The sequence below is a fragment of the Gopherus evgoodei genome, chromosome 1 (assembly GCF_007399415.2).
Source record: "Gopherus evgoodei ecotype Sinaloan lineage chromosome 1, rGopEvg1_v1.p, whole genome shotgun sequence".
Classification (NCBI taxonomy): domain Eukaryota; kingdom Metazoa; phylum Chordata; order Testudines; family Testudinidae; genus Gopherus; species Gopherus evgoodei.
Genome location: NC_044322.1, coordinates 278,278,334 through 278,301,321, shown reverse-complemented (window position 1 = coordinate 278,301,321; position 22,988 = coordinate 278,278,334). Strand labels below are relative to the sequence as shown.

The 22,988-nt window shown below is 43.2% G+C and overlaps 3 protein-coding genes across 7 annotated transcripts in view; 2 read left to right on the top strand and 1 right to left on the bottom strand.

Annotated features, from left to right (window-relative positions):
• Nucleotides 1–910, top strand: part of ACTR6 (actin related protein 6) — a 30,756-nt gene extending 29,846 nt beyond the window's left edge. The window contains exon 12 of the transcript XR_003998469.1: nt 809–910. The gene's annotated coding sequence lies outside the window, so the exon portion shown is untranslated. The remainder of the gene's footprint in view (nt 1–808) is intronic.
• Nucleotides 1–19,848, bottom strand: part of DEPDC4 (DEP domain containing 4) — a 31,290-nt gene extending 11,442 nt beyond the window's left edge. Inside the window, exons 1-7 of one of the 2 annotated variants that reach the window (XM_030548458.1) lie at nt 19,762–19,848; nt 16,271–16,691; nt 14,192–14,337; nt 10,932–11,118; nt 7,975–8,201; nt 790–932; nt 421–546 (exon numbers count right to left, since the gene is read on the bottom strand). In XM_030548458.1, coding sequence (XP_030404318.1) covers nt 421–546; nt 790–932; nt 7,975–8,201; nt 10,932–11,118; nt 14,192–14,337; nt 16,271–16,691; nt 19,762–19,837 — 1,326 coding nt within the window. In that variant the 5' untranslated portion in view covers nt 19,838–19,848. Of the gene's footprint in view, nt 1–420; nt 547–789; nt 933–7,974; nt 8,202–10,931; nt 11,119–14,191; nt 14,338–16,270; nt 16,692–19,022; nt 19,157–19,761 lie in introns of those variants that run through there. The other variant, XM_030548459.1, reaches the window with a different exon arrangement.
• Nucleotides 19,849–19,893: 45 nt separating this feature from the next.
• Nucleotides 19,894–22,988, top strand: part of SCYL2 (SCY1 like pseudokinase 2) — a 61,334-nt gene continuing 58,239 nt past the window's right edge. For all 4 annotated transcript variants that reach the window (XM_030548457.1, XM_030548456.1, XM_030548455.1 and 1 more), the window contains exon 1: nt 19,894–20,045. The gene's annotated coding sequence lies outside the window, so the exon portion shown is untranslated. The remainder of the gene's footprint in view (nt 20,046–22,988) is intronic.

Sequence of the window (22,988 nt, the reverse complement as noted above, 5' to 3'; positions counted from 1 at the left end):
CTGCCAAAAGTAAGAGATTTTAAAATACTAAGTTAATTCCTGGAGCTGAGAGACGCTGCCAGCGTGTGCTCAGCCTCTGCAGAAGTTCACCTTTGAATGACTCCCTCTAGTTAGCACTCAAAGTACATTAGCTGGCTTCTGCAGGGAGTTATTTCCAACACTGCTTTGCTAGAGAGAGAGAAGTGCTACAATAAGCCTGAGAATGTGAGGGTGGGGACAATGGAAGTAGAGGCCAATGATTTTAGATTTCCCCCTGTCCAGAAAAACCGAATTAGTCTGGAACATTTTCTGGTCCTACAAGACTGTGTAGCTTTTACAGGTTGCCATAACAAACAAACAAGCACATTCATACAAAGCTGCTTTTTGACAATTAATATCTAAAATGACACAGTCAAAGTGTGTCAGATGAGAAGGAAATACCTTGAAGAGTTCAGTATGATTCTTCATCAGTAACTGGATTAGCTGTTCAGTGTGTGTTTTTGACAATCCTTTATTTTGTAAAATGGCCTTGGTAAAAGTCTTGATGATCACTGATCTATTATCAAACTATAAAACAGAAGAATAATGACCTGGATTAGGATTTGCTTGCTGTTATTCTAGGTGTTAGCTAAATGATTGTTATAAAACAGATGACAATCTACACCGTGAAAAAATTCCATTTAAGTTAGTTTTAAAAGCATCAGATTCAAATGTTGTAATGGGTCAGTTTCTATGGCTGTTAAAAAAAAGTCTAATAATGTTACTATGGGGGGTGATAATTTATACACTACGTTTCAATGCAATACTTACTTGTTTTTGTAACTTGTAGCCCCCAGGTTCTGCTGCAACAGCCATAAACATCAGTAGCCTACGCAGTTCTTCTCGGATGTTTGGCACTAGTAATCTTAAATAAAGCTGCGATGCCTCCAGGGCTTGTGCTGTCTTTCCATTCTCTGCAATGTTAGTGAAATATTGTATATAGTGCAGTCTAGTAGTTTGAACAGAATCAAGAAAATGTATTTAAATAGGAGTCAATTTCTGATTCTAGGCTTAAAACCATATAGCCTGTGTCTTAGAGCTAGGCAAGTAATATATTTTAAAACAACATCCTCTGGATATCATGAAGTCTTAAATGTACCAGATGCAGAACCTCCATTTTACCTTGTGCGTACAGTTTGTGTTTCCCTACCTTTGCTGAATCCTTAACTACTCCTTTATATGATGTGATGCAACATGACCAGTGTGCCTCACTGCTGCACCATTCCCATTGCTGATGAGCTTTTTAAACCACCAAGCCACACCCTTTGTGTGGTAAACGGACAAGGCAGGTATCAAATTCTTATATAGCATTCTTCATCTATAGATCTCAGGCCATGGCTACACTGGCGCTTTACAGCGCTGCAACTTTCGCGCTCAGGGGTGTGAAAAAACACCCCCCTGAGCACTGCAAGATACAGCGCTGTAAAGCCTCAGTGTAATCAGTGCCGCAGCGCTAGGAGCGCGGCTCCCAGTGCTGCAAGCTACACCCGTAAGGGATGTGGTTTACGTGCAGCGCTGGGAGAGCTCTCTTACCACACTCACAATGTGGCGCTCCGACCACACACTCAATTCAAAGCGCTGCCGTGTAGCCATACCCTCAGAGCATTTGCAAAGGCAAGTATCTTTATCCCCATCTAACAAAGGGGGAAACTGGCAGAGAGGTTAAAGTCACAGCAGGTCAGCAGCAGAGCCACCAATCTGATTCCCAGTTCTCTGCTCTACTCACTGGTCCAGATAATTATGTCTAGCAAAATGCAAAACCATAATTAAAAGAAGATTGGCCCAATTATTTTCTTTGAAAGAATAAAAGCAACTAAAATTGATATGTAAGTGCACTGAGACTTGGAAAGGAAGTATGAATGAAGGTAGAAAGCAGAGAGAGTGAGCAAATGTAGAAAAGAGAAGAGCATCAGAAGACCAAGGTGAAGGAAAATATGGAGAAGTTGACAGATTAGATAACTGATAAAGGACAGTTTCCAGCTGCCATAGAGGTTTAATCACAGATCAGGAGGAGTTGTAAAAAAATGTAAAAGCTTTATTGGGATGCTTTCAGTGGGTTGGAGGAAAGTGAAAGGAGCGTGTGTGTTAAAAGCAGTAAGGGATATGTGATATTGAAGTCTGTGGTCTTAAAGTCTATGATGCACTTGACTACTTGCACCTGCATGCACACACTAACCATGGTGCCCTTTTTATTTTAGTGGTAGTGGTGGGGAGGGGTGGGGTTGATTTGTGTGTGTTTGTTATAGTTTCATTTTTAAAAACAGATTTCAGCTTTCTGTTGACAGTGAAAGTTTTTTTTTGAAAATCAAGCTGGCTGTGGGTTCATGGAGATACAAGTTTTCAGCATCTGCAGTACACACACAGCAAGAGGAGATTGTGTTCAATTGGCTGCAACAGTGATTGTGAGAGCATGTAACAATTCCTCCCCCAGCCCCAGGCCAAATTTGCCATCTGGAATAGCCAACAACTAAATTAGGCCAGGTCTCATAGACTCATAGGTCAGAAGGGACCAATCTGATCATCTAGTCTGACCTCCTGCACAAGGCAGGCCACAGAACCCCACCCATCCAATTCTATAACAACCCCTGTCCCAGGACCGAGTTATTGAAATCCTCAAAATAGGTTTGAAGACCTCAAGTTGCAGAGAAACCACCAGCAAGCGGCCCGTGCCCCACGCTGCAGGGGAAGGCGAAAAACCTCCAGGGCCCCTGCCAATCCGCCCTGGAGGAAAATTCCTTCCCGACCCCAAATATGGCAATCAGCTAAACCCTGAGCATGTGGGCAAGAGTCACCAGCCAGCACCCAAGAAGGAATTCTCTGCAGTAACTCAGTTCCCATTCCATCCAACATCTCCCCGCAGACCATTGAGCAGACCTATCTGGTGGTAATCCAAGATCAATTGCCCAAATTAACAATCCTATCATAACATCCCCTCCATATACTTATCAAGCTTTGTCTTAAAGCCAGGAAAGTCTTTTGCCCCCACTACTTCCCTCGGAAGGCTGTTCCAGAACTTCACTCCCCTAATGGTTAGAAACCTTCATCTAATTTCAAGTCTAAACTTCCTAATATCCAATTTATACCCATTCGTCCTCGTGCCTACATTAGTACTAAACTTAAATAATTCCTCTCCCTCCCTAACGTTAACCCCCCTGATATATTTATATAGAGCAAGCATATCCCCCCGCAGCCTTCTTTTGGCCAGGCTAAACAAGCCAAGCTCTTTGAGTCTCCTTTCATAAGGCAGTTTTTCCATTCCTCGGATCATCCTTGTAGCCCATCTCTGAACCTGTTCCAGTTTGAATTCATCCTTCTTGAACATGGGACACCAGAACTGCACACAGTATTCCAGATGGGGTCTCACCAACGCCTTGTATAACGGTACTAACACCTCCTTATCCTTGCAGGAAATACCCCGCCTGATGCATCCCAAAATCGCATTTGCTTTTTTAACAGCCGTATCACATTGGCGACTCATAGTCATCCTGCTATCAACCAGTACCCCAAGGTCCTTCTCCTCCTCCGTCGCCTCCAACTGATGCGCCCCCAACGTATATCCAAAATTCTTATTATTAATTCCTAAATGCATAACCTTGCACTTTTCACTATTGTATTTCATCCTATTTTTATTACTCCAGTTTACAAGGTGGTTCAGATCTTCCTGAATAGTATCCCTGTCCTTCTCCGTGTTAGCAATACCCCCCAGCTTGGTGTCATCCGCAAACTTTATTAGCACATTCCCGCTCTTTGTGCCAAGGTCAGTAATAAAAAGGTTAAATAAGATCGGTCCCAAAACCGATCCTTGAGGGACTCCACTAGTGACCTCCTTCCAGCCTGACAATTCACCTTTCAATACGACCCTCTGGAGTCTCCCCTTTAACCAGTTCCTTATCCACCTTACAACTTTCATATTCATTCCCATCTTTTCCAATTTGACTAACAGTTCCCCGTGTGGAACCGTGTCGAACGCCTTACTGAAATCTAGGTAAATTATATCTACCGCATTTCCTTTATCTAAGTAATCCGTCATCTTCTCAAAGAAGGAGATCAGATTGGTTTGACATGATCTACCTTTAGTAAATCCGTGTTGCAATTCGTCCCAATTACCATTGACCTCTATGTCCTTAATTACTTTCTCCCTTAAAATTTTTTCCAAGACCTTGCATACTACAGACGTCAAGCTAACAGGCCTATAATTACCCGGATCACTTTTATTCCCTTTCTTAAAAATAGGAACTACATTAGCAATCCTCCAGTCATACGGCACAACCCCCGAGTTTATCGAATGCTTAAAAATTCTCGCTAACGGGCTCGCAATTTCACGCGCCAGTTCCTTTAATATCCTCGGATGGAGATTGTCCGGGCCCTCGGACTTCGTCCCGTCGAGCTGTTCAAGTACGGCCTCTACCTCAGTTGCGGTAATATCCACTTCCATATTCACATTCCCGTTTATCATCCCTCCATCATCGCAAGGTTCCTCACTAGTCTTATTAAAAACTGAAGCAAAGTACTTGTTTAGATGTTGGGCCATGCCTAGGTTATCCTTAACCTCCATTCCATCCTCAGTGTATAGCGGCCCCACTTCTTCTTTCTTTGTTTTCTTCTTATTTATGTGGCTGTAGAACCTTTTACTATTGGTTTTGATTCCCTTTGCAAGGTCCAGTTCAATGCGGCTTTTAGCCTTCCTCACTTTATCCCTACATGTTCTGACCTCACCAAGGTAGCTTTCCTTACTGATCCTGCCTTTCTTCCACTCCCTGTAAGCTTTCTGCTTTTGTCTAATCCCCTCTCTGAGTTGCTTGCTCATCCAGTTTGGCCTACGACTCCTGCCCATGGTTTTTTTCCCCTTTCTTGGGATGCAGGCTTCCGACAGTCTCCGCAGCTGCGACTTAAAGTAATTCCAGGCCTCCTCCGCATTTAAATCCACTAATTCCTCCATCCAATCCACTTCCCTAACTAATTTCCTTAACTCTTTAAAATTAGCCCTCGAGAAGTCAAAAACCCTAATCCCAGATCTACATTTGTTTATCCTTCCATCTAGTTTGAACTGAATCAGCTCATGATCACTCGAACCAAGGTTGTCCCCTACCACCATTTCTTCTACGAGGTCCTCACTGCTCACCAACACCAAATCTAAAATGGCATCTCCTCTCGTAGGTACTTCAACTACTTGATGAAGAAATCCATCCGCTATCACATCCAGGAAAATCTGACCCCTATTATTCTTGCAAGTACTCGTCCTCCAGTCTATATCTGGGAAGTTGAAGTCCCCCATGATCACACATTTCCCCTTTGTGTTTACTTCATTAAAGACATTAAACAGGTCTCTATCCATATCCCAATCAGATCCTGGCGGTCTGCAGCACACGCCAAGCACTATCTCAGGGGAAGCTCTAGTTGCTTTTTTACCCAGTGTGATTTTTGCCCAGACAGACTCTGTCTTATCCATTCCATCGCTTCTTATTTCGCTACAGTTAATTTCATCATTGATGTACAAGGCTACTCCACCACCTTTGCCTTTCTTCCTGTCTTTTCTAAACAGCACATAGCCTTCAATAACCGTGCTCCAGTCATGAGTACTATTCCACCAGGTTTCAGTTATCCCTATAATATCCGGTTTCACTTCCTGCACCAGTAACTCCAGTTCCTCCATCTTGTTACCTAGGCTCCTCGCATTAGTGTACAGACCTTTTAATTTTCGGCGTTTGGCGTCAGTGACATTCTTTCCCCCGTTGTGCAGAGACCTTTTACCACCAGCATCACCCGTTACTCTGGTTTCTACTCCACTATTCCTCCTTGGATCAATTCTTGGGACCGCAAGGGTATCCCCTCTCACTTTGTTTACTTTCCTCTCCAGGTTATATTCCGGCGTGGAGATCTCCCGAACATCTCCCAACCATCTCCCCCAACTTCCTAGTTTAAAGCTCTCTTGATGAGGTCGGCGAGCCTCCATCCTAGAATTCTGTTTCCCTCCTTGCTTAGATGAAGTCCATCCTGAGCGAACAGTTGTCTATCCGTAAACACTTCCCAGTGACCGTACATCCCAAAGCCCTCCTTATAACACCACTCCCTAAGCCATCTGTTGATCGCCATAATCTTGTCACTCCTTCGTCGCCCCGCTCTAGGAACCGGCAGAATCCCACTGAAGATCACCTGAGCCTCGATGTCTTTGAGCCTCTTCCCCAGTCTGGCATAGTCCTCCTTGATACAGTCCAGCGAGTAACTAGCCGTATCATTCGTTCCCACATGAAGGATAATCAACGGATTCTTTCCCGCTCCCGCTAAGATCGTATTCAGCCTCAGGTCCACATCCTGTATCTTAGCCCCTGGCAGACAGCACACCCTTCTGTTCTCCCGATCAGGTCTAGTTACAGGCCTATCTACTCTTCTCAGTAAAGAGTCTCCAATCACGTAGACTTGTCTTTTCCTGGCGACAGTGCGATTCTGCGGTCTATCCCCCACAGCAGGTGGTCGCAATTCCTTTCGATTTGTATTCGCCCTTACAGTCCTCCTAGGGCTCATACTTGGTGTCGCCTCCATTGACTCCTCCCCTCCTTCTGCAGGACTAGCTGCTCACCTCTTCTTCCTCGCCCTTTGTCCTTCAGCAGCCTGCTGTGCTCCATCTTCATTTCCCAACTCAGCAAACCTGTTCCTGAGTTCTGTTTCTCCATCGCTGGCCCGTCTTTTCCTCTGCCTGGTTCTCCTAGTCACATGCTTCCACCATCCACTTTCCTCACCCAGAAGCCCCGCCTCAGAGTCCTTTGGTCCTGCTTCTATCCGCTCGTCTGAGCTTGTCCCCTGTCCTGCAGTCCTACTGAAGTAAGAGATCAATGACATGTTTACCTGAGTAAGGGTTACAGCACAGGGCCCTTTGTTCAAAAGCATCACCCAGCAGAATATACAGGCAACTCTATAGCCTGCACTTTGCAACCAGTGGTAAAATAAGTATAACCTCCTCCTAATGTATATATGAGCTGTGCCTCTTGTGTAGATTGATGAGCAGCAGGAGACAATCAAACCTAAAGAACTGTGGAATGCTTAATATATTTAGAAATGGACCTCTGTTTAATTATGAAGTTAGGACCACCACCTGTCCAAAATGAAGCTGAAACTAAGCTGGGCCTACATTAGAAACTGTTCCCCAGGCAGATTTTAGCTGACTAAAGTTTGCAAAGTGACACAGGACTGGCACAAATTAGCGTGACATGTTCATAAAACATACTGTTCAGCTTAAGATGAGATTTTAAATAAATGGGGAATAATGAGGGAGTTAAAGCATGGAGTTCTTTCAGTGATTTATGTCATGAGCCTTTCCTCCACCTCCCTTTATGTGAAAGTATGGTAGGCTAGAATTCCTTTTTAAGTAAATCAACGATTTCAAATTAGTAATCGTGGGTTAGGAATTTACTGTAGTCTTACCACAGATTCCTTTTTATGCTCCCTTTATTTTAATTTAAAAGGGTCTCTTTGCCAAGTGTCAGTCCTAGGCAGGAACACGCTCAATATCTTCCGTATCATCACTGAGCAGATGTGGAACTAAGCTCTGTGAAGCATCTCTGAAAACTGAGCATTCAGGTAACATTCCATACATTCTGCAAGACCTAAGGTGTACAGAAAAGAAATACTCACGCTAGAGTTTCATTTAAATCCAAATTTAAGGTAACTCTTGCTGTTATTTTGTTTTGGGAAGATTTGTTTGCCACAAAAGTTGCAGAATCAGGAAGAACTTATCACAGCCTGAATTGAATCTTAGAATTAAGAGAATTTTTCTGGTCCCTTACCTTGTCAGTTTATTCTCTAGTAATGGAAATGTGTGAGTCCATAAGCTATGAATCCCTCTTTTGGTTGACAGGGAAACTGTAGCATAAAGTGATTCTACTCATAAGATGTCTGTATTAGTATTAAGTTAACAGAAGTTTTAATTTCCTTATGTGTAAATAAAGATTATGCACTTACCTATAAGTTCAACAATTCCTGAATGAATATCAAGATCATGATTGCTGAAAAGGGGGTCTCTCACTTGATTATAATATTTTGCTATCACATCAAAAAGTATCTTCTTGTGCATATTCAAGTGACTTGGTTCATTACTGATTTGAAGTAACTGCTGACCAACCATCACTATTAGCTGGTCTGGAAAATACTCCAAGCATTCAATTGCTGCACAAAGCCATTTGTCAAGCCTGGGGAGAGAAAGTTAGTTTTAGTACTTACATTTAATGCTAGGCAAAACACTTTATTTAAACTAAAATTCAGGAAGAATTAACCAGACACCTACAACTACAAGCATGTTTGAACAACAGCATCATACAACTTACTTAATAAGCAATTAAAAAATGTAGTTGGATGTTGTAGCTATAAAGTCCACTGAACTACTGTTGCAATTAACTAACTCACCTCCCTAGACTACAACAATATGGCTGAGTTTTGCCTTCCCTCAGAAGAAGTCACAATGGTGCAGTCTGTCACAAACACTTCAGAAATGCAAGTTGTGACAATACGGTCCTGCCTTGTCACTTTCAGCCATTACAAGGTAAAAATAGTTATCTAGCTACACAACCAAACGCAGGCTAAAACTTTAAAGGAGCAAAGAAACTAGACATTCAATTTAGAAACAAACACTTAAAACCCTGACAAATGAAAGGAAGCCAACAACTAACTAGGAAAGGACAAGAAATAAGCACTAAAGATTGCCACTGAAGGCAAAGGCAGTCTACATGGATGGATCTAACACTGTCAACTGCCTGGGGCAAAAGGAGAGAGAAGGTGGGCGAGGTATCAAGGGGTAGCCATCTTAGTCTGTATCCACAAAAACAACAGGGAGTCCGGTGGCACCTTAAAGATTAACAGATTTATTTGGGCATAAGCTTTCGTGGGTAAAAAAACCACTTCTTCTGATGCATGGAGTGAAAATTACAGATGCAGGCATTAATGTAATGACACATGGAGAAGGGAGTTACCTCATAAGGCAAGGTAACCTCTATTATTGGACCAACTTCTGTTGGTGAGACAAGTTTTTGAGCTTACACAGAGCTCTTCTGCAGCCCAGACCTGAAGATCTCTCACCAAAAGATGTTGGTCAAGTAAGAGATATTACTTCACCCACCTTGACTCTTTAATACCTTGGTACTAACACAGGTACACCACCACTTCATGGTGTATGGTGAATGGTAGCAACTCTCTGGTCCCACAAGGGGACATTTATGGCTCCAACAGGAAATATTCTTCTAGACCAGCAGTTCTCAAACTGTAGGCTGGGACCCCAAAGTGGGCCATGACCCCATTTTAATGGGGTCACCAGGGCTGGTTTAGACTTTCTGGGGCCCAGAACTGAAGCTCAAGCCCCACTGCCTGGGGCTGAAGCCCTTGGGCTCAGGCTTCAGACCCCCCTGCTGGGGTCATGTAGTAATTTTTATTGTTAGAAGGGGGTCACAGTGCAATGACGTCTGAGAGTCCATTCTAGATAGTTCATGGCCGAGTGTGGGTACACACATCTCACATGGCAGCATAAGCAAAGGGAATAACAGTAATTGTTTTTCCAGGCATAAGTAAACCTCACTGTAGGCTGCCAGAAAGCATGCAACCCAGAGAGAGCTACAGAATTGAAAAGGCGCAGCTGAGATCCTGATTTCAGTCCATTCTCTCCAATATCCTGAGACACCACTTCATTGCAGTAATTATCTGGAAAATACCCTTGGTTAGTGGGTTCAGGGATACCGATACTAGAACTGTAATCAACTGGTTGAATATATTGTGAGTTCTCAAATGGAACTGTTGCTGAAAGAAAAAAATAGCTCAGCTTAATTTGATTTTAAAACTGGATCTATGCTACAGCTTTAATGGGTTTTAGATGGTTGAAGACACCCATTTTTACAAAACTGGCTTCAAGACCAGAGGTGTTTCTTAGAATCAATTCAGGCCACCTTCAACCACCTAAAACTAATTCCAACAGCTATACCAGTTAGAAATTAGCAGCAACTGGAGCTTCACTGGTTATCTAACTCTCAATGTATTTTGCTTTGATTCTCAAACATTTTCCATGTGAACAGACTATTGAAATGCAGATGCTTTTTTGGGGGCACACAGACTGACCAAAATTTATCAAAAATTGGATGAATTCTCCTGAAGTGAAGCCATCCTAACTTTTCAAAACATGGCTCAGGATAAATGCAACCATAATGGCAGAGTAATTCCTCTTATGGGTTAACCTCAGGCTACCCCCATGCAAGAGGCTGCGTGTCAACACACCATTCCATGCTACAAAATGAAACTTTTCTTCAGCTGTACTGCCATGTGGTAAAACATGACATCAACCCAGATGCGATCACAGGAATAGTTTAGAAATACTGGAAGGTTTGGAAAGGCAAACAGGCTGGAACCAAATTGCAACATCTTTCTTTCTGTGGTACAATGACCCTTTTGTCACAGCAGGGGCTTTCCCTTGCTATCTGTAATAATGGCTGCTCCATTTGTTTTACACACGCACTGCACCTCCACTTAAAACCACCAAGAAAAGGACTGTATAAACCCCTTTGGGATATGTTAGTTATGAAAGCCCTAAAATAAGACCAAAATTCACATAATTCACTCCTCATATTTGTATAAAAAAGAAGCATTTAGCTGTGAAATATCCAGTCTAGAAGAGGAGGAAGTGTTCACCCATCCTCTCAAGTTAAAAATGTAATTTTTGCTTATTTAAACACCTCTTAGCTTCTGAGTGCTCTTTCTGAAAGGCAGTAGAGGGAAATCCATGTTCATCCTATTCCAATCTTAAAGGTATTGCCTCACCCACAAAGCCTACCCTGCCCACTTAGAGCAGAAGTCTTGAAAACTGGAGTGAAATTAATGTGTGATCAAACAGTGAAATGCTAAATTATTCAAGTTTTTATAAAATATATATTTTTATAACTAACTCAGGCAAATTTAGGCTGCACATGACCTCTCTGTCAAGTAATGTATTTGAGATAATCAGATCTTCCTCTTTGCCAAGATGATCATTTTTCCTCTTGTCTGGAAACTCCAAAATATTTTCCAGGACTGGAAGATCAATTAACTGCAGTAGTCGTAACAGAGTCTGTTGTTTCCAGACATCATCTATAACTAGGAGTAGAAACAGGAAGATTGGGGGGAGGGGGAAGGGAAAAACAGAAGTCAAGCTTACTGGGAACAAGAGTAGGTACACATAGCATATATGTAAATATCAAAAAGAGGAATTTTTGATTGATTTGAAATAAAAAACAGCCTATCTTACATATACAATATATTCATTAGATGTAAATTATGCTATTTTGTTTTTTAGGGGGAGAGTGTCTTAAGGAAACCGGGCAAAAAGCTTTTAAATATTGTGACAAAGTTCCTCCTCTACCTTGGTGGGTCCTGCACTTATTGGCAGATTTGCTCACCTCTACGATCTTCCCCACAGTCTGGGTCAACTCCTCCTGTGTCTGATCAGGAGTTGGGAAGTTTGGGGGGAACCCGCACCCACCCTCTGCTCCAGGTTACAGCCCAGGGCCCTGTGGATTGCAGCTGTCTATAGTACCTCTTGTAACAGCTGCATGACAGCTACACTTCCCTGGCCTACTTCCCCATGGCCTCCTCCATACACCTTCTTTATCCTCACTACAGGATCTTCCTCCTGGTGTCTGATAACGCTTGTACTCCTTTGTCCTCCAGCAGCACAGCCTCTCACTCTCAGCTCCTTGCACCTCTTGCTCCCAGCTCCTCACACACACTTCCTCTCCTCTGGCTCCCCCCCCTCCCTGACTGGAGTGAGCTCCTCCTTAAACCCAGGTGCCCTGTTTAGCCCGCCTTGATTGGCTGCAGGTGTTCTAATCAGCCTGTCTGCCTGAATTGGTTCTAGCAGGTTCCTGATTACTCTAGAGCAGCCCCTGCTCTGGTCACTCAGGGAACAGAAAACTACTCAGACAGTGACCAGTATATTTGTCCTCTACCTGACTCCTGTACCCCACTGGCCTGGATCTGTCACAGTATTTTTTGTTTCTAAGTTATTACTTTTTATAACTACCTGTTCTAACAACATTTAATATATACAGTAACAAAATACATGAGAGTAAATACATTTAAAAAAGGAAAGACCCTTATAACCAAAAAAACTCCCAACACATTGTGTTTTTAAGAAGGGCAATGTAAGCCTGCAAATCATATATCCATCTGAAAATTTGGTATGGGGTATTTTACATGAGCCCCTAAGGTGCTTATAGAGAATATTCTTTTTAGTTTTTTCAATTTGATTGCTGTGTTCAGGACTACTCTGCATAGAATCAGTTTCACTGTTTTGATCACAACTGCACTGTAGTCTTGTATACTTCTGAGAGGAGTTCACATGAATGTTCTTCCCCAGGCTCTGCAAGAACTGCTGGTGTGTGGCTTTAGGATTGTGACTTGGGCTCTTTCTTCCTGGGACTCCTGCACAAAGAAGCCTAGGATATGTGCATGGAGGCAACGTTTGTTAGGGCAGAAGGGACTAGGAGAGTCAGTCTCCCCTCAATCCCAAGACTTCTGGATGAGGCTGGGAGCCAGTCAGGGAGGCCAGGAAAGCCTCTTTCACAGCCAGACTACATAACAGGATTCAGGGGTACATGGTCCCTCAGCTGGACCAGGGAGAAGGAAATAACAGCACCCACCTTATCCCTTGCACCCAAGACTGGAGACAGTAGGAACAGGAGCCAGAGGAAATTCCTCAACAAAACCCTCTCTCTGGATTTAGGCTGGGAAATAGTGATGATTACCCTCCATCACCTACATATGAGGACCACTAGGAAAACAGCAGCATCCTCTGTTTGTAACCCTCTACTCAGAGGTAGGAACAACCTGAGGCCAACAGGGAAATAGCAGTCCAGGCAGGAGATAGGAATCACTGAGTCTGGGAGGAGCTGTGGGAATCCATTGGCCTGCCTTCCCCTGTCCTCAAGTGTTCCTAACATGGAGGAAACTGAACGTCTAGGAGCAGTGACAAGCAGCAGGGATCCTCAGTTTCCTTCATGTTAGGAACACGCGAGGACAGTTGCTTACTGCTAACTCCAAGAACACTGAAAGGGAAGTGGCTTGACAATCATCAATTGCAGGGAGTTGCAAGGACAGCTCCTGACCGCATTTGTTGTTGTCTCTCTCAAGTTTGCCCATTATCCACCTTGGAAGATCCTTCAGAAACAGCAGGGTGATCAGAAAAGTGTGAAAAAAAACAACATTTTTTTTCAAAAGCATCTAGACTTATTACTGAAAGGGTGTTGATTGTCATATTAGTCAATTAAAAAGTTTTAGTTGGCAGAGTTCCTCCTTTATGTTCTAGGCTACAACCTCAGAGATCAAATAAGCACAACCTGGAAAAAGACTGGGCATAAGCACATTCACCATGGAAAACCTGGTTCAAACATAAAGAAGAGCAAAAACATTTGACCTTAATGGAAAACATTTCTAGATAGCTTTAGTGTGTTACACAATGTAATCTATTTGGTAGGGATAACTTCTCTTCAAATAAAAGAAGGGAGCAGGAATGTAGACTCCATGCATTGTGGTTATAGTTGCTTCAGATAAACATAGGTTAAGTATCTACTTTTTTAAATGAATAGTTGAGGTCTCCCCACCGTTCACAAACATCTAGTTGGTATTATCGTAATTTGTTATTTCCTAATATAGCAAGAACTTTGATGGGCCTTTGTTATATGGATTTTAAATGCTTCTAATTTAAAGGAAACAAAAACTGTGTTTAATGCTTTTGTAATTTATTAAACTAGGGCCCAATCCTGAAATTCTTACGGAAGTAATCTAGTTACATAAATAGCTACATTGATTTCAGTAGGACTGTATGAGTAAGGGCTCAAGGATCAAGCCTTGAATTCTGTGCAAGTCATTTTTAAAAATCTTGGTTTCAGTGCAAGAGTCACTTTCTGCAACATCCTGGGCACTACTTGAAATATTTGTTTCAACTACAAAAGTAGCAAGATTCAAATAATAATGCCAAGAAATGATATTTCAGCAAGATATGTCAGTACTCTTTCTAAGAGGCTGGAAAAGGGTATATTTCTAATTTTCAAAACATCTATTATTCATTGCTTGTTTCAATAAACAAATTATAGTTGAATGTTCATAAATACCTTGTGGTGATATTAAATAGCACAAAATATATTATATTTATAAAATAAAATATAATCACCTTTTTTTGAAAGTAGACAGACTGGTTCATTAACTATGTTCTTTAAAGGTAAAGATGGATGTACATTTATAGTTTGTAGAAGTTCCTCTATCCTTTTATCAACAGCTTCTAGTGCTAAAGGATTTGAAATTGTTTCACATTTTGCTCTGTTATGAAAAAAGCATTGATAAACGGCAATTATTATTAGTATTATCACAGCATTTAGGTGCTCATTGTGTTAGGCACAGTACAAACACAGAACACAGATTCTAAGCTTTTTGGGACAGGGATTATCTCAGTATGAGACAACAGATGGATACAGACAGACGGAGGAGCACAAGGAAAAACCAATGACACTGTGTCTGAATTAGAACAGGCTGGAAAACAAGAATTCCATTTTATGCAAAATTTTGACATTTGTTTCTGTTCTGATGCAGAGTGAAACCAAGGCCTTTCCAAGTTTTTTATGAAACAATGAGAGCAAGCACACACGTGCAGACATAACCCTGCCCCTACCCTCAGGATAGCCAATAGCCCAGTAGTTAGGATGCCCACTTGAAATGCAGGAGACTAAAGTTCAAATCCTTGTGCCAAATCAGACAGTACACCCCTTTAAAAACTCCTCTTTTGGTTCTGAGAAAACTTTTCCTCAGGTCCAGGACAGAATTTCTGGTAAAAACAAAAAAAATCAGACACACAGAAATCCAACCCAGCATAGCCAACAGTCTAGTGTTAGGCTACTCCCCTGGGATATGGGAGACACAGGGTCAAGTCCCTGTCTGACTCAGGCAGAATAGGGACTTGTACCTGCTTGTACCCTAACCCCTGGACTATTGGCTATTCTTAGGTCTCTCTCTAGACATTCCACCCTGGACCTGAAATACTTTCCTAGTGAACATTAGGAAAAACTAATACATTTCTGCAAAGAGTTTGAGTTTTGACTATTCAGCATTTTTGAATGAAAAACACTTGAAGAAATTCCTGATGAGCTCTACTTTGAATCCTGCCTGTGGGCTGCATTTTTATTAGCCTCTGGATAATTAAGCTGACCCCCTTTCCATGCTCTCTTGTGGCTGCTGGAAGAGAGGGAGCAGTCCAACTGTTTGTGCTGGAGTCTATGCATTAGTGTCAACTTTTTAAACACTTCCAAGGGATTATTTTGTATATGGGATGGGAGTCTCAGGGCTGCAGGAGAATCCTGGTGAATATTACTACCTACATAATGCTTTATAAATATAAATAATTACAACACATTGTGAACATTAACAACTAACATTTCAAGTAGGGAAACTGAGGAAGAGAGGCTGTAATTCGACTAAAGCCAGAGGTTACTGTTAGAGCCTGCTTTAGAACACAAGAGTCCAGGTCACATGCTTAGCCAAGTACCCAAACTCCTTTCAGCATTACTGAACTGCCCCACTACCAGAAGGCATATTGGCTGCTCAGAAGACAAGACTGAAGAAGGCAGTTGGGGAGGTGGGAGCTTGAAGTGACTCTAATATTACCAGTAAAATCCTCAGTGGTATTGTGAATTAAGTGTGGCGTTTCCCCAAAGTGTCAAAGAACTTGTCGCAGCACTTTTCACAGGTCTCAAAGGTCTATTCCAAGGGTGGCTATAGAAGAGTTTGTTAATAGCTTATTAGGAAACAAAAAAGCATCAGAGAATGTTTGGCACTAGCAACTGGCACTGCAGCAATGTTTGGCACTAGCACATTCAAGGATCTCTTTGGAAGATAAAGCACTAAAAACATAATTAAAAATAAAAATTGGAATTAGTATGTACATTTTTAGGTCCCTAAAAAAAATCACAGCTCCCCCAATCTGTGTCTGAACAAGTGGGTCTTTCTAGTCCCAATATAAATATTTTAGTCACCTAGTATTTTCACAAGGTAACAATCAAGAAACGTTTTTTATTCTTCCATAATTAATATCTTGCCTTTGAATTGGGTCTCAGATTTTTTCATAGCATGGATGACATCTAAACAAAGTGTCTCATGGAGCACCTCTTCCCATTCATGATTGTATAAGATGGCATTTCTGTTGTATTTATTGGGCCCACATTTGAAAGACTCTTTAAATGTATACATCTGCATTACTAACCGTGAAAGTTTTTTCGTCTTAAGTTCAAGTATTTCATCAGGGGACAAGTTCTCAATATATCCTTTCCGTTTCAGTAAAAGAGGAGAAAGATGGCTGTCCAGAAATCTATAAAGACTATTACTTGTGTCTTCAAACTGTAGCTCTCTCTCATTCTTGAATAGTTTTGGTCCAACTGGTTCAAAAACCTTGTGATCCATCAGAGCCTGGCAGAGACGGACTCCCTTCAGTCGAGAAAGATCATTACTACTTAGGTACATACTGTGCATAAGATAGCTCAGCACCACATCAACAGCATTGGAGCCAGTAAAGCAGTTTCTGTACGTCCTTAGATGTTGTCGTCTTCTTTTTATTTCCACCTGGCTTTGAAGAGCATGAATAATACCATTCCATAACCGAGTTGCTTGAAAAGGACTGCTACCTCCTGCCAAAATATTTAAGCATTCATGTTACTAAAACATTGTTTATGTTTGCATACTGTAAACACTTACTGTAACATTTAAGTGTATTATTTTTAACTATTTAATTATTTTTAAATTTTCCTTTTGAAAGTGCATTGGCTGCATTCTCCGGAAGTGAAATTTAACTTTTCAAAGCACAGCCAGAGATTAATAGCAAACTAATTCCTGCAGTGATTTGACACCAGGTTATACACAGGCAAGCTTAAAGGAAAACAAGAACATGCTAAATAAAAAATTCCATTTATTTTCATTTTACCCAAACAATCTCAATGTATCTGCTGGAATTATTATTCTAGATAAAAGTAAGACAGTGCACCATGAGATACCAGTTTAACCATAAATTCCTTTATTAAATCTAAAATCCCAAGGGGAGTTATACAAATTGCTCTAAATGTGTAAAAGCCTAAATCATAAGCATTTACTACATTCAAACAGTAACAAACTTTTGTAAGTATTTGATCAAGATACTCAAGAAAGAACTAAATCCATGGGTGCTTAGACACATGTTGGTTGGCTCCAACTTGGTTAGGCATATATTAGCAATGAACTCTCAAGACCTTCCCACAACTGCTAACAGAGCCACCTTATATGGCCTCCAAAAATATTTTTTTTCTTCTTAAACTATTTTAACCTTTTATGTCCTACAGTATCAAGGGGTTCTGGAACAATTTTTACAGTGGGGGTGCTGAGAGCCATTTAACCAAACTGTAAACCCTGTATATAATTGAAATCATTTCAAACCAGGGGGTGCAGCAGCACCCCTAGTTCCAGAACCTACTATGACAGTATCAAAATACCAGTCTAGGTACTGACATTGCAAAAGCAGGCAGCTGCACCCAGAGTTACAAAGGGAACTCAGAAAGGGGTACATTATCTCCCCCAGGACAAGGTGCTGAAGGCAGAAACCATGTATTTGGTTGTTATTACCACTTGAAGCCGGGGGCGCTGCTGCACCTCCAGCATTCCTAGTTCTAGTACCTTTGCCCCAGGAGGGCAGTTCCAAAGATGCCGCCTTCACCTCCCTCCTCTCCCACCCCATTGCTGAGAGTCTTTCCTCTTCCCATTGAGACCAAAAGGCCTGACCAAGACCAGGACTCTCAGAATCTCCCCATGCCCTTTCCTGAGCAGTGCTCATACGCTCCCACGTGCACACCCAAAGGCTCAGCTGTCTGAGCTCTCACAGGGTGGGCCAGGGATAGGGTGACCAAGCAGCTGGTTTTCGACTGGAACACACAGTTGAAAGGGAACCCTGGCAGCTCAAGTCAGCACTGCCAACCATAGACTCATAACTCTAGGACTGGAAGGGACCTCGAGAGGTCATCGAGTCCAGTCCCCTGCCCTCATGGCAGGACCAAATACTGTCTAAACCATCCCTAATAGACATTTATCTAACCTACTCTTAAATATCTCCAGAGATGGAGGTTCCACAACTTCCCTAGGCAATCTATTCCAGTGTTTAACTACCCTGACAGTTAGGAACTTTTTCCTAATGTCCAGCCTAAATCTCCCTTGCTGCAGTTTAAGCCTATTGCTTCTTGTTCTATCATTGGAGGCTAAGGTGAACAAGTTTTTTTCCTCCTCCTGATGACACCCTTTTAGATACCTGAAAACTGCTATCATGTCCCCTCTCAGTCTTCTCTTTTCCAAACTAAACCCAATTCCTTCAGCCTTCCTTCATAAGTCATGTTCTCAAGACCTTTAATCATTCTCATTGCTCTTCTCTGGACCCTCTCCAATTTCTCCACATCTTTCTTGAAATGCGGTGCCCAGAACTGGACACAATACTCCAGTTGAGGCCTAACCAGCGCAGAGTAAAGCGGAAGAATGACTTCTCATGTCTTGTTTACAACACAGCTGTTAATGCATCCCAGAATCACGTTTGCTCTTTTTGCAACAGTATCACACTGTTGACTCATACTAAGCTTGTGGTCCACTATGACCCCTAGATCTCTTTCTGCCATACTCCTTCCTAGACAGTCTCTTCCCATTCTGAATATGTGAAACTGATTGTTCCTTCCTAAGTGGAGCACTTTGCATTTATCTTTATTGAACTTCATCCTGTTTACCTCAGACCATTTCTCCAATTTGTCCAGATCATTTTGAATTTTGACCCTGTCCTCCAAAGCAGTTGCAATCCCTCCCAGTTTGGTATTGTCTGCAAACTTAATAAGCGTACTTTCTATCCCAACATCTACATCGTTGATGAAGATATTGAACAGAGCTGACCCAAAACAGACCAGGGTGTTAAAAGTTCGGTCAGCAGTACTGCGGCATTAAGACAGGCTAATCCTTACTTGTCCTGGCTCCGTGCTGCACCCCAGAAGCGGCCAACAGGTCTGACTCCTAGGGAGGCGGACCACGGGGGATCTGCATGCTGCCCCCTCCCCAAGGTTCCCAGCCAATGAGAGCTGGTGCCTGCAAGTGCGAGAAACACATGGAGTCTCCTGATCCCCCGCACAGGACCTAGATCTGCTGGCTACTTTTTGTAAACAGTGTGGTGCCAGGGTAGGCAGCCCACCTTAGCCTCTCTGCTGCACCACTGACTGGGAGCCACCCGAGGTAAACCCACGCTGCAGCCCTGAGCACCCCCAAACCCAGAGCCCTCTCCTGCACCCCAACCCCCTCATCCCTGGTCCCACCCACTATCAGCACCCCCAGCCAGAGCCCACACATCAACCCCCTGACCCGCCCCCAGGCCAGTGAGAGTAAGGGAGAGTGAGCCACCGAGGAGGGAGGATGTAGTGGGCGGGGGCAGGGCCTCAGGGAAGGGGCGGGGGTGGGGTGTTCAGTTTGTGCAACCTGGCAACCCTAGTCGAGGACGCGACCTGGGGCTCGGCGACAACAGCCAAACTCCGCCGGGTTTAAGCCGCCCGCTGCGGGGCAGGGCCAGACCGTTCGCAGGGGGAGGCCCCGCCTGGGACGCACAACAAGCTCCCCAGGGCCTAGGGCACCGGTTGGGGGGATGTTCCGCGGGGCCTCCCCTCAGGCGGCGGCAGGAAACCGGCCACCCCACGCCGGGGCTCGCTCGCTCACCTCCGCACCGCCGCCGCGCGCCCAGTTCGCTCTGGCTGTGAATCCTCCTGAACCGCGGAATCAAATGCGCCGCCATTGCCGGCCACCTTCCTGTCCCGCCTCCCCTAACGTCACTTCCGGCCCCGCGGCGGAAGTGAGGCACCGCCGACTGGGCTAGTGGCCCGGGCGCTGGTTCGGTCGCCATGGAGTAGCCGCAGGGGGCACGGGGCTAAGTTGTGGCTGGAGAGCGCGACGCGGACGGACACACGGCGGGACACGGACCCCGCAGCTTCCCGTAGGCGCAGGTGAGAGGAGGGCAGCGGCTGCCTCTGGCCTAGCGACACCGGGGACCCGCTCGCCCAGGGGCCGCTCCCGGGCAGGGCCGGCAGCCGGGCCGTGTTTTGTGCAGGGCCAGAGCGCCGGGCCGGGCGGCTGGTCACTCCCTATAAACCTTTGGCAGCGGGGGCGCTGAGCTGTCCTCCACTGCGCCTCTCCCCGCGGGGGCGGGGGGTGCAGGCGAGCTGCCGACTGTCAGGAGCTCCCCGTGGGGAGGGGGGACGCTCCCTGCGGACAGCGATACGTGGCTTGGTTGGGAGGACACGCCGGCGCAGAGCGCGCGACCCGTTACAGGGGGTAGTTTATTCCCTCAACACTCGAAGGGCCCTTGTGCCCATGTGGCTCGTGTGACAGTTCAGGTTGTCCCCGCTCTCTCCCAACCCCCTGCTGGGGGCCTGTAATAAATAACTTGGTCTGTTGTCTGTCCACTTGGTAGCTCGCAGGGTTTGGGGTTTTCAGCCTTGCCTTGTGGTACAGAACTCGTGATGAAATCAGGGTGTGCTTTGCCCTGTTATCATTGGTACTTTACGTGATTCATAATATTTATACTTTTCAAAAATGTGCTTTAAATTGTTTTTACAAGTAAAGGAAGGCTTGATTGTAAGGAGAATAATGGGAACCACTGGGTATCAAAAATACCTCAGAGGCCCAGTTTCTCCTGTGCTGCACTGTTGAGCTGGTGGGGAGAAATCTACTTTTTGTAGGGTGCACCACTGTGTGCATCTAGCCAGCTCTGTGGAATGGCACTTATGATATGGTGGAGTTAGGTCTTTCAGCTCTTTTACTCCATTTGTGAGCAAGGGGGATCAGCCTTGCCTGGGGGGGGTCACAAACCAGGCAGAGCAGTGATATAGGCATGGGGGATGGGTGGCATTGGTTTCCCACAAACACTCCTCTACATTACCACAATAGAAAAGAGAATAAATTAGCTCAAAGTGATTACTCAAATGAAAACTGAGGAGGAGTTGTGGGCTTATTTGTTTTGATTTTATTCTTATTTTCAGTATTCTTAATGTTCTTGTGCCACTTATTCATATGTTGCTTTAGCAAAATTGTAAAGCTCCAGTTCTACAAGCTGATCTGTGCTGGTGTTTGCCTTCACAGAGCCCCTGTTGACTGTAATGGGGTTCCATGCAAGCAGAAGGGCTCCTCCACTCTTACTAATTTATAGGATTGGGGGCCTGTTTTTGTATGGATATTGTACTCAAATGTCAGACAGGAAGAAGAAAAGTTCTATCTTAAATATTTCTAGCGTGCCCACTCTTTTGAGTATTATAGTTACTAAGATACTGGCGTTTTCTTACTTTTTGTCTTTTCTATATTTTAATTTAAAAGTGTAAAACACTTTATGCCTTGTGGATGCTTGACATCATTACATCATTGTCTTGTGATTGTTACTTTTTCTGTGTATAGTAGCTCAGTTTTAGACTTGAAAATACTGCTGAAGAAGCTGATGTTAACGTTCCTATTTTATATACAACTGTTTTGGCTGTAATTTGTGTTATTGAAATTGTCACTCCCAAGTTAAAATCTTTTATGTACTTGCTCCATGTGGTTTGTTTCTCTAGATATATTATTTCAACTGACATTTAATATGGTGTAATTGAAATTGGTAATTAACTATTTTTATAGAAAAAAACCCATTTTAGATTTCAGTCAGATTGTCTACACAAGAATTTATGAAAATATACCAACAGTATTAACAGACATTAATTTATGAAAACAATCTGTATGCTGAGAGATAAAATTGGCTCATTATCTTTTTCCTCTGCTGAATTAGTCAATGGTTTAACTTTGTGCAGTGCCAAGTTGGGAAGGAGCAGATTTGATCATGCATACCAAGCCTATTTGTAAATTCTCACTCTTTTGATAATTATTTTTTGTTAGTATCCTCCCTTACTACCTTCTCCAATCTTTTCAATACAGTTACCACATGGAACTGCCACCTCTAGCAGAGAATGCCATCTCCAGTTTAATTGAAAGCAATTTCATTCATTCTTCCACCTCTCTACAGAGAGACTCTTTGTCAAACTTAAGCACAGATAAGGAATTTGAACATGTAAAGAGGAATATGACCAGGAACTTCTTTACTTCATACTTTCAGTGTAGTCAGGTTTTTAAAGATGCCCCTCCCATGTTGTGACTTCAAACACAAAGACCCTGTGCTAGTGGGTTAGTACCAGAAAAAGAAACTGTCTGTTCTAGTTTCATTATCCATGTTGAATGAAATACAAAAGTAAGTAATATAAATGGCAAAAAGTAAACTAGACCTAAATTATTGTAGTTTTAACAAGCTTGAGGCAACACATACATATTCGTTTAATATTTAATCCCAGTGTCGTAGACTTGTTTTACATTAGTCCTTTGCCCGCTGTGCCCATTCTGTACCCTGATATTCTGTGTTGCACGTTCTTGGGAGATACAGTTTCTCTGCTTTTGAGCCAAGACCAGTAAACGTGGGAGTCTTATATGCTGTCCTTCCACAGTGAGAATCCAACAAGGTGCAGCTAAAAAGTTACCAGTATTGCTCTTATGATATTGCTGTGCTAGTAAAGGGTCAAGTTCTGTAGGGTATTGAGCACTGCCACCCTGTTGATCCCAGCGGGGATAGAGTGCACTCAGGACCTTGCATGTTTGGGCACATATATACTTGAAGAGGCATTTCAGAAATGGTGACACTTAGGAGGGATTAGGCAGAAACAATATATTCCAGTTTATCTGGATGAAGTCTTCAGTTACAGAAAAAGCAATATCAGGAAATCAAATATAGTACTTATATATTTTTATCTTGGTATCTGCTTGGGGCCTGATTATGTAGTCCTTGTGCATGTGATGCACCCATGCAGAATGGCTGTAGAATAAGGTCCTGAAGGACTACAGATACTAGCATCTTTTTATTTCAGGCTGTCCTA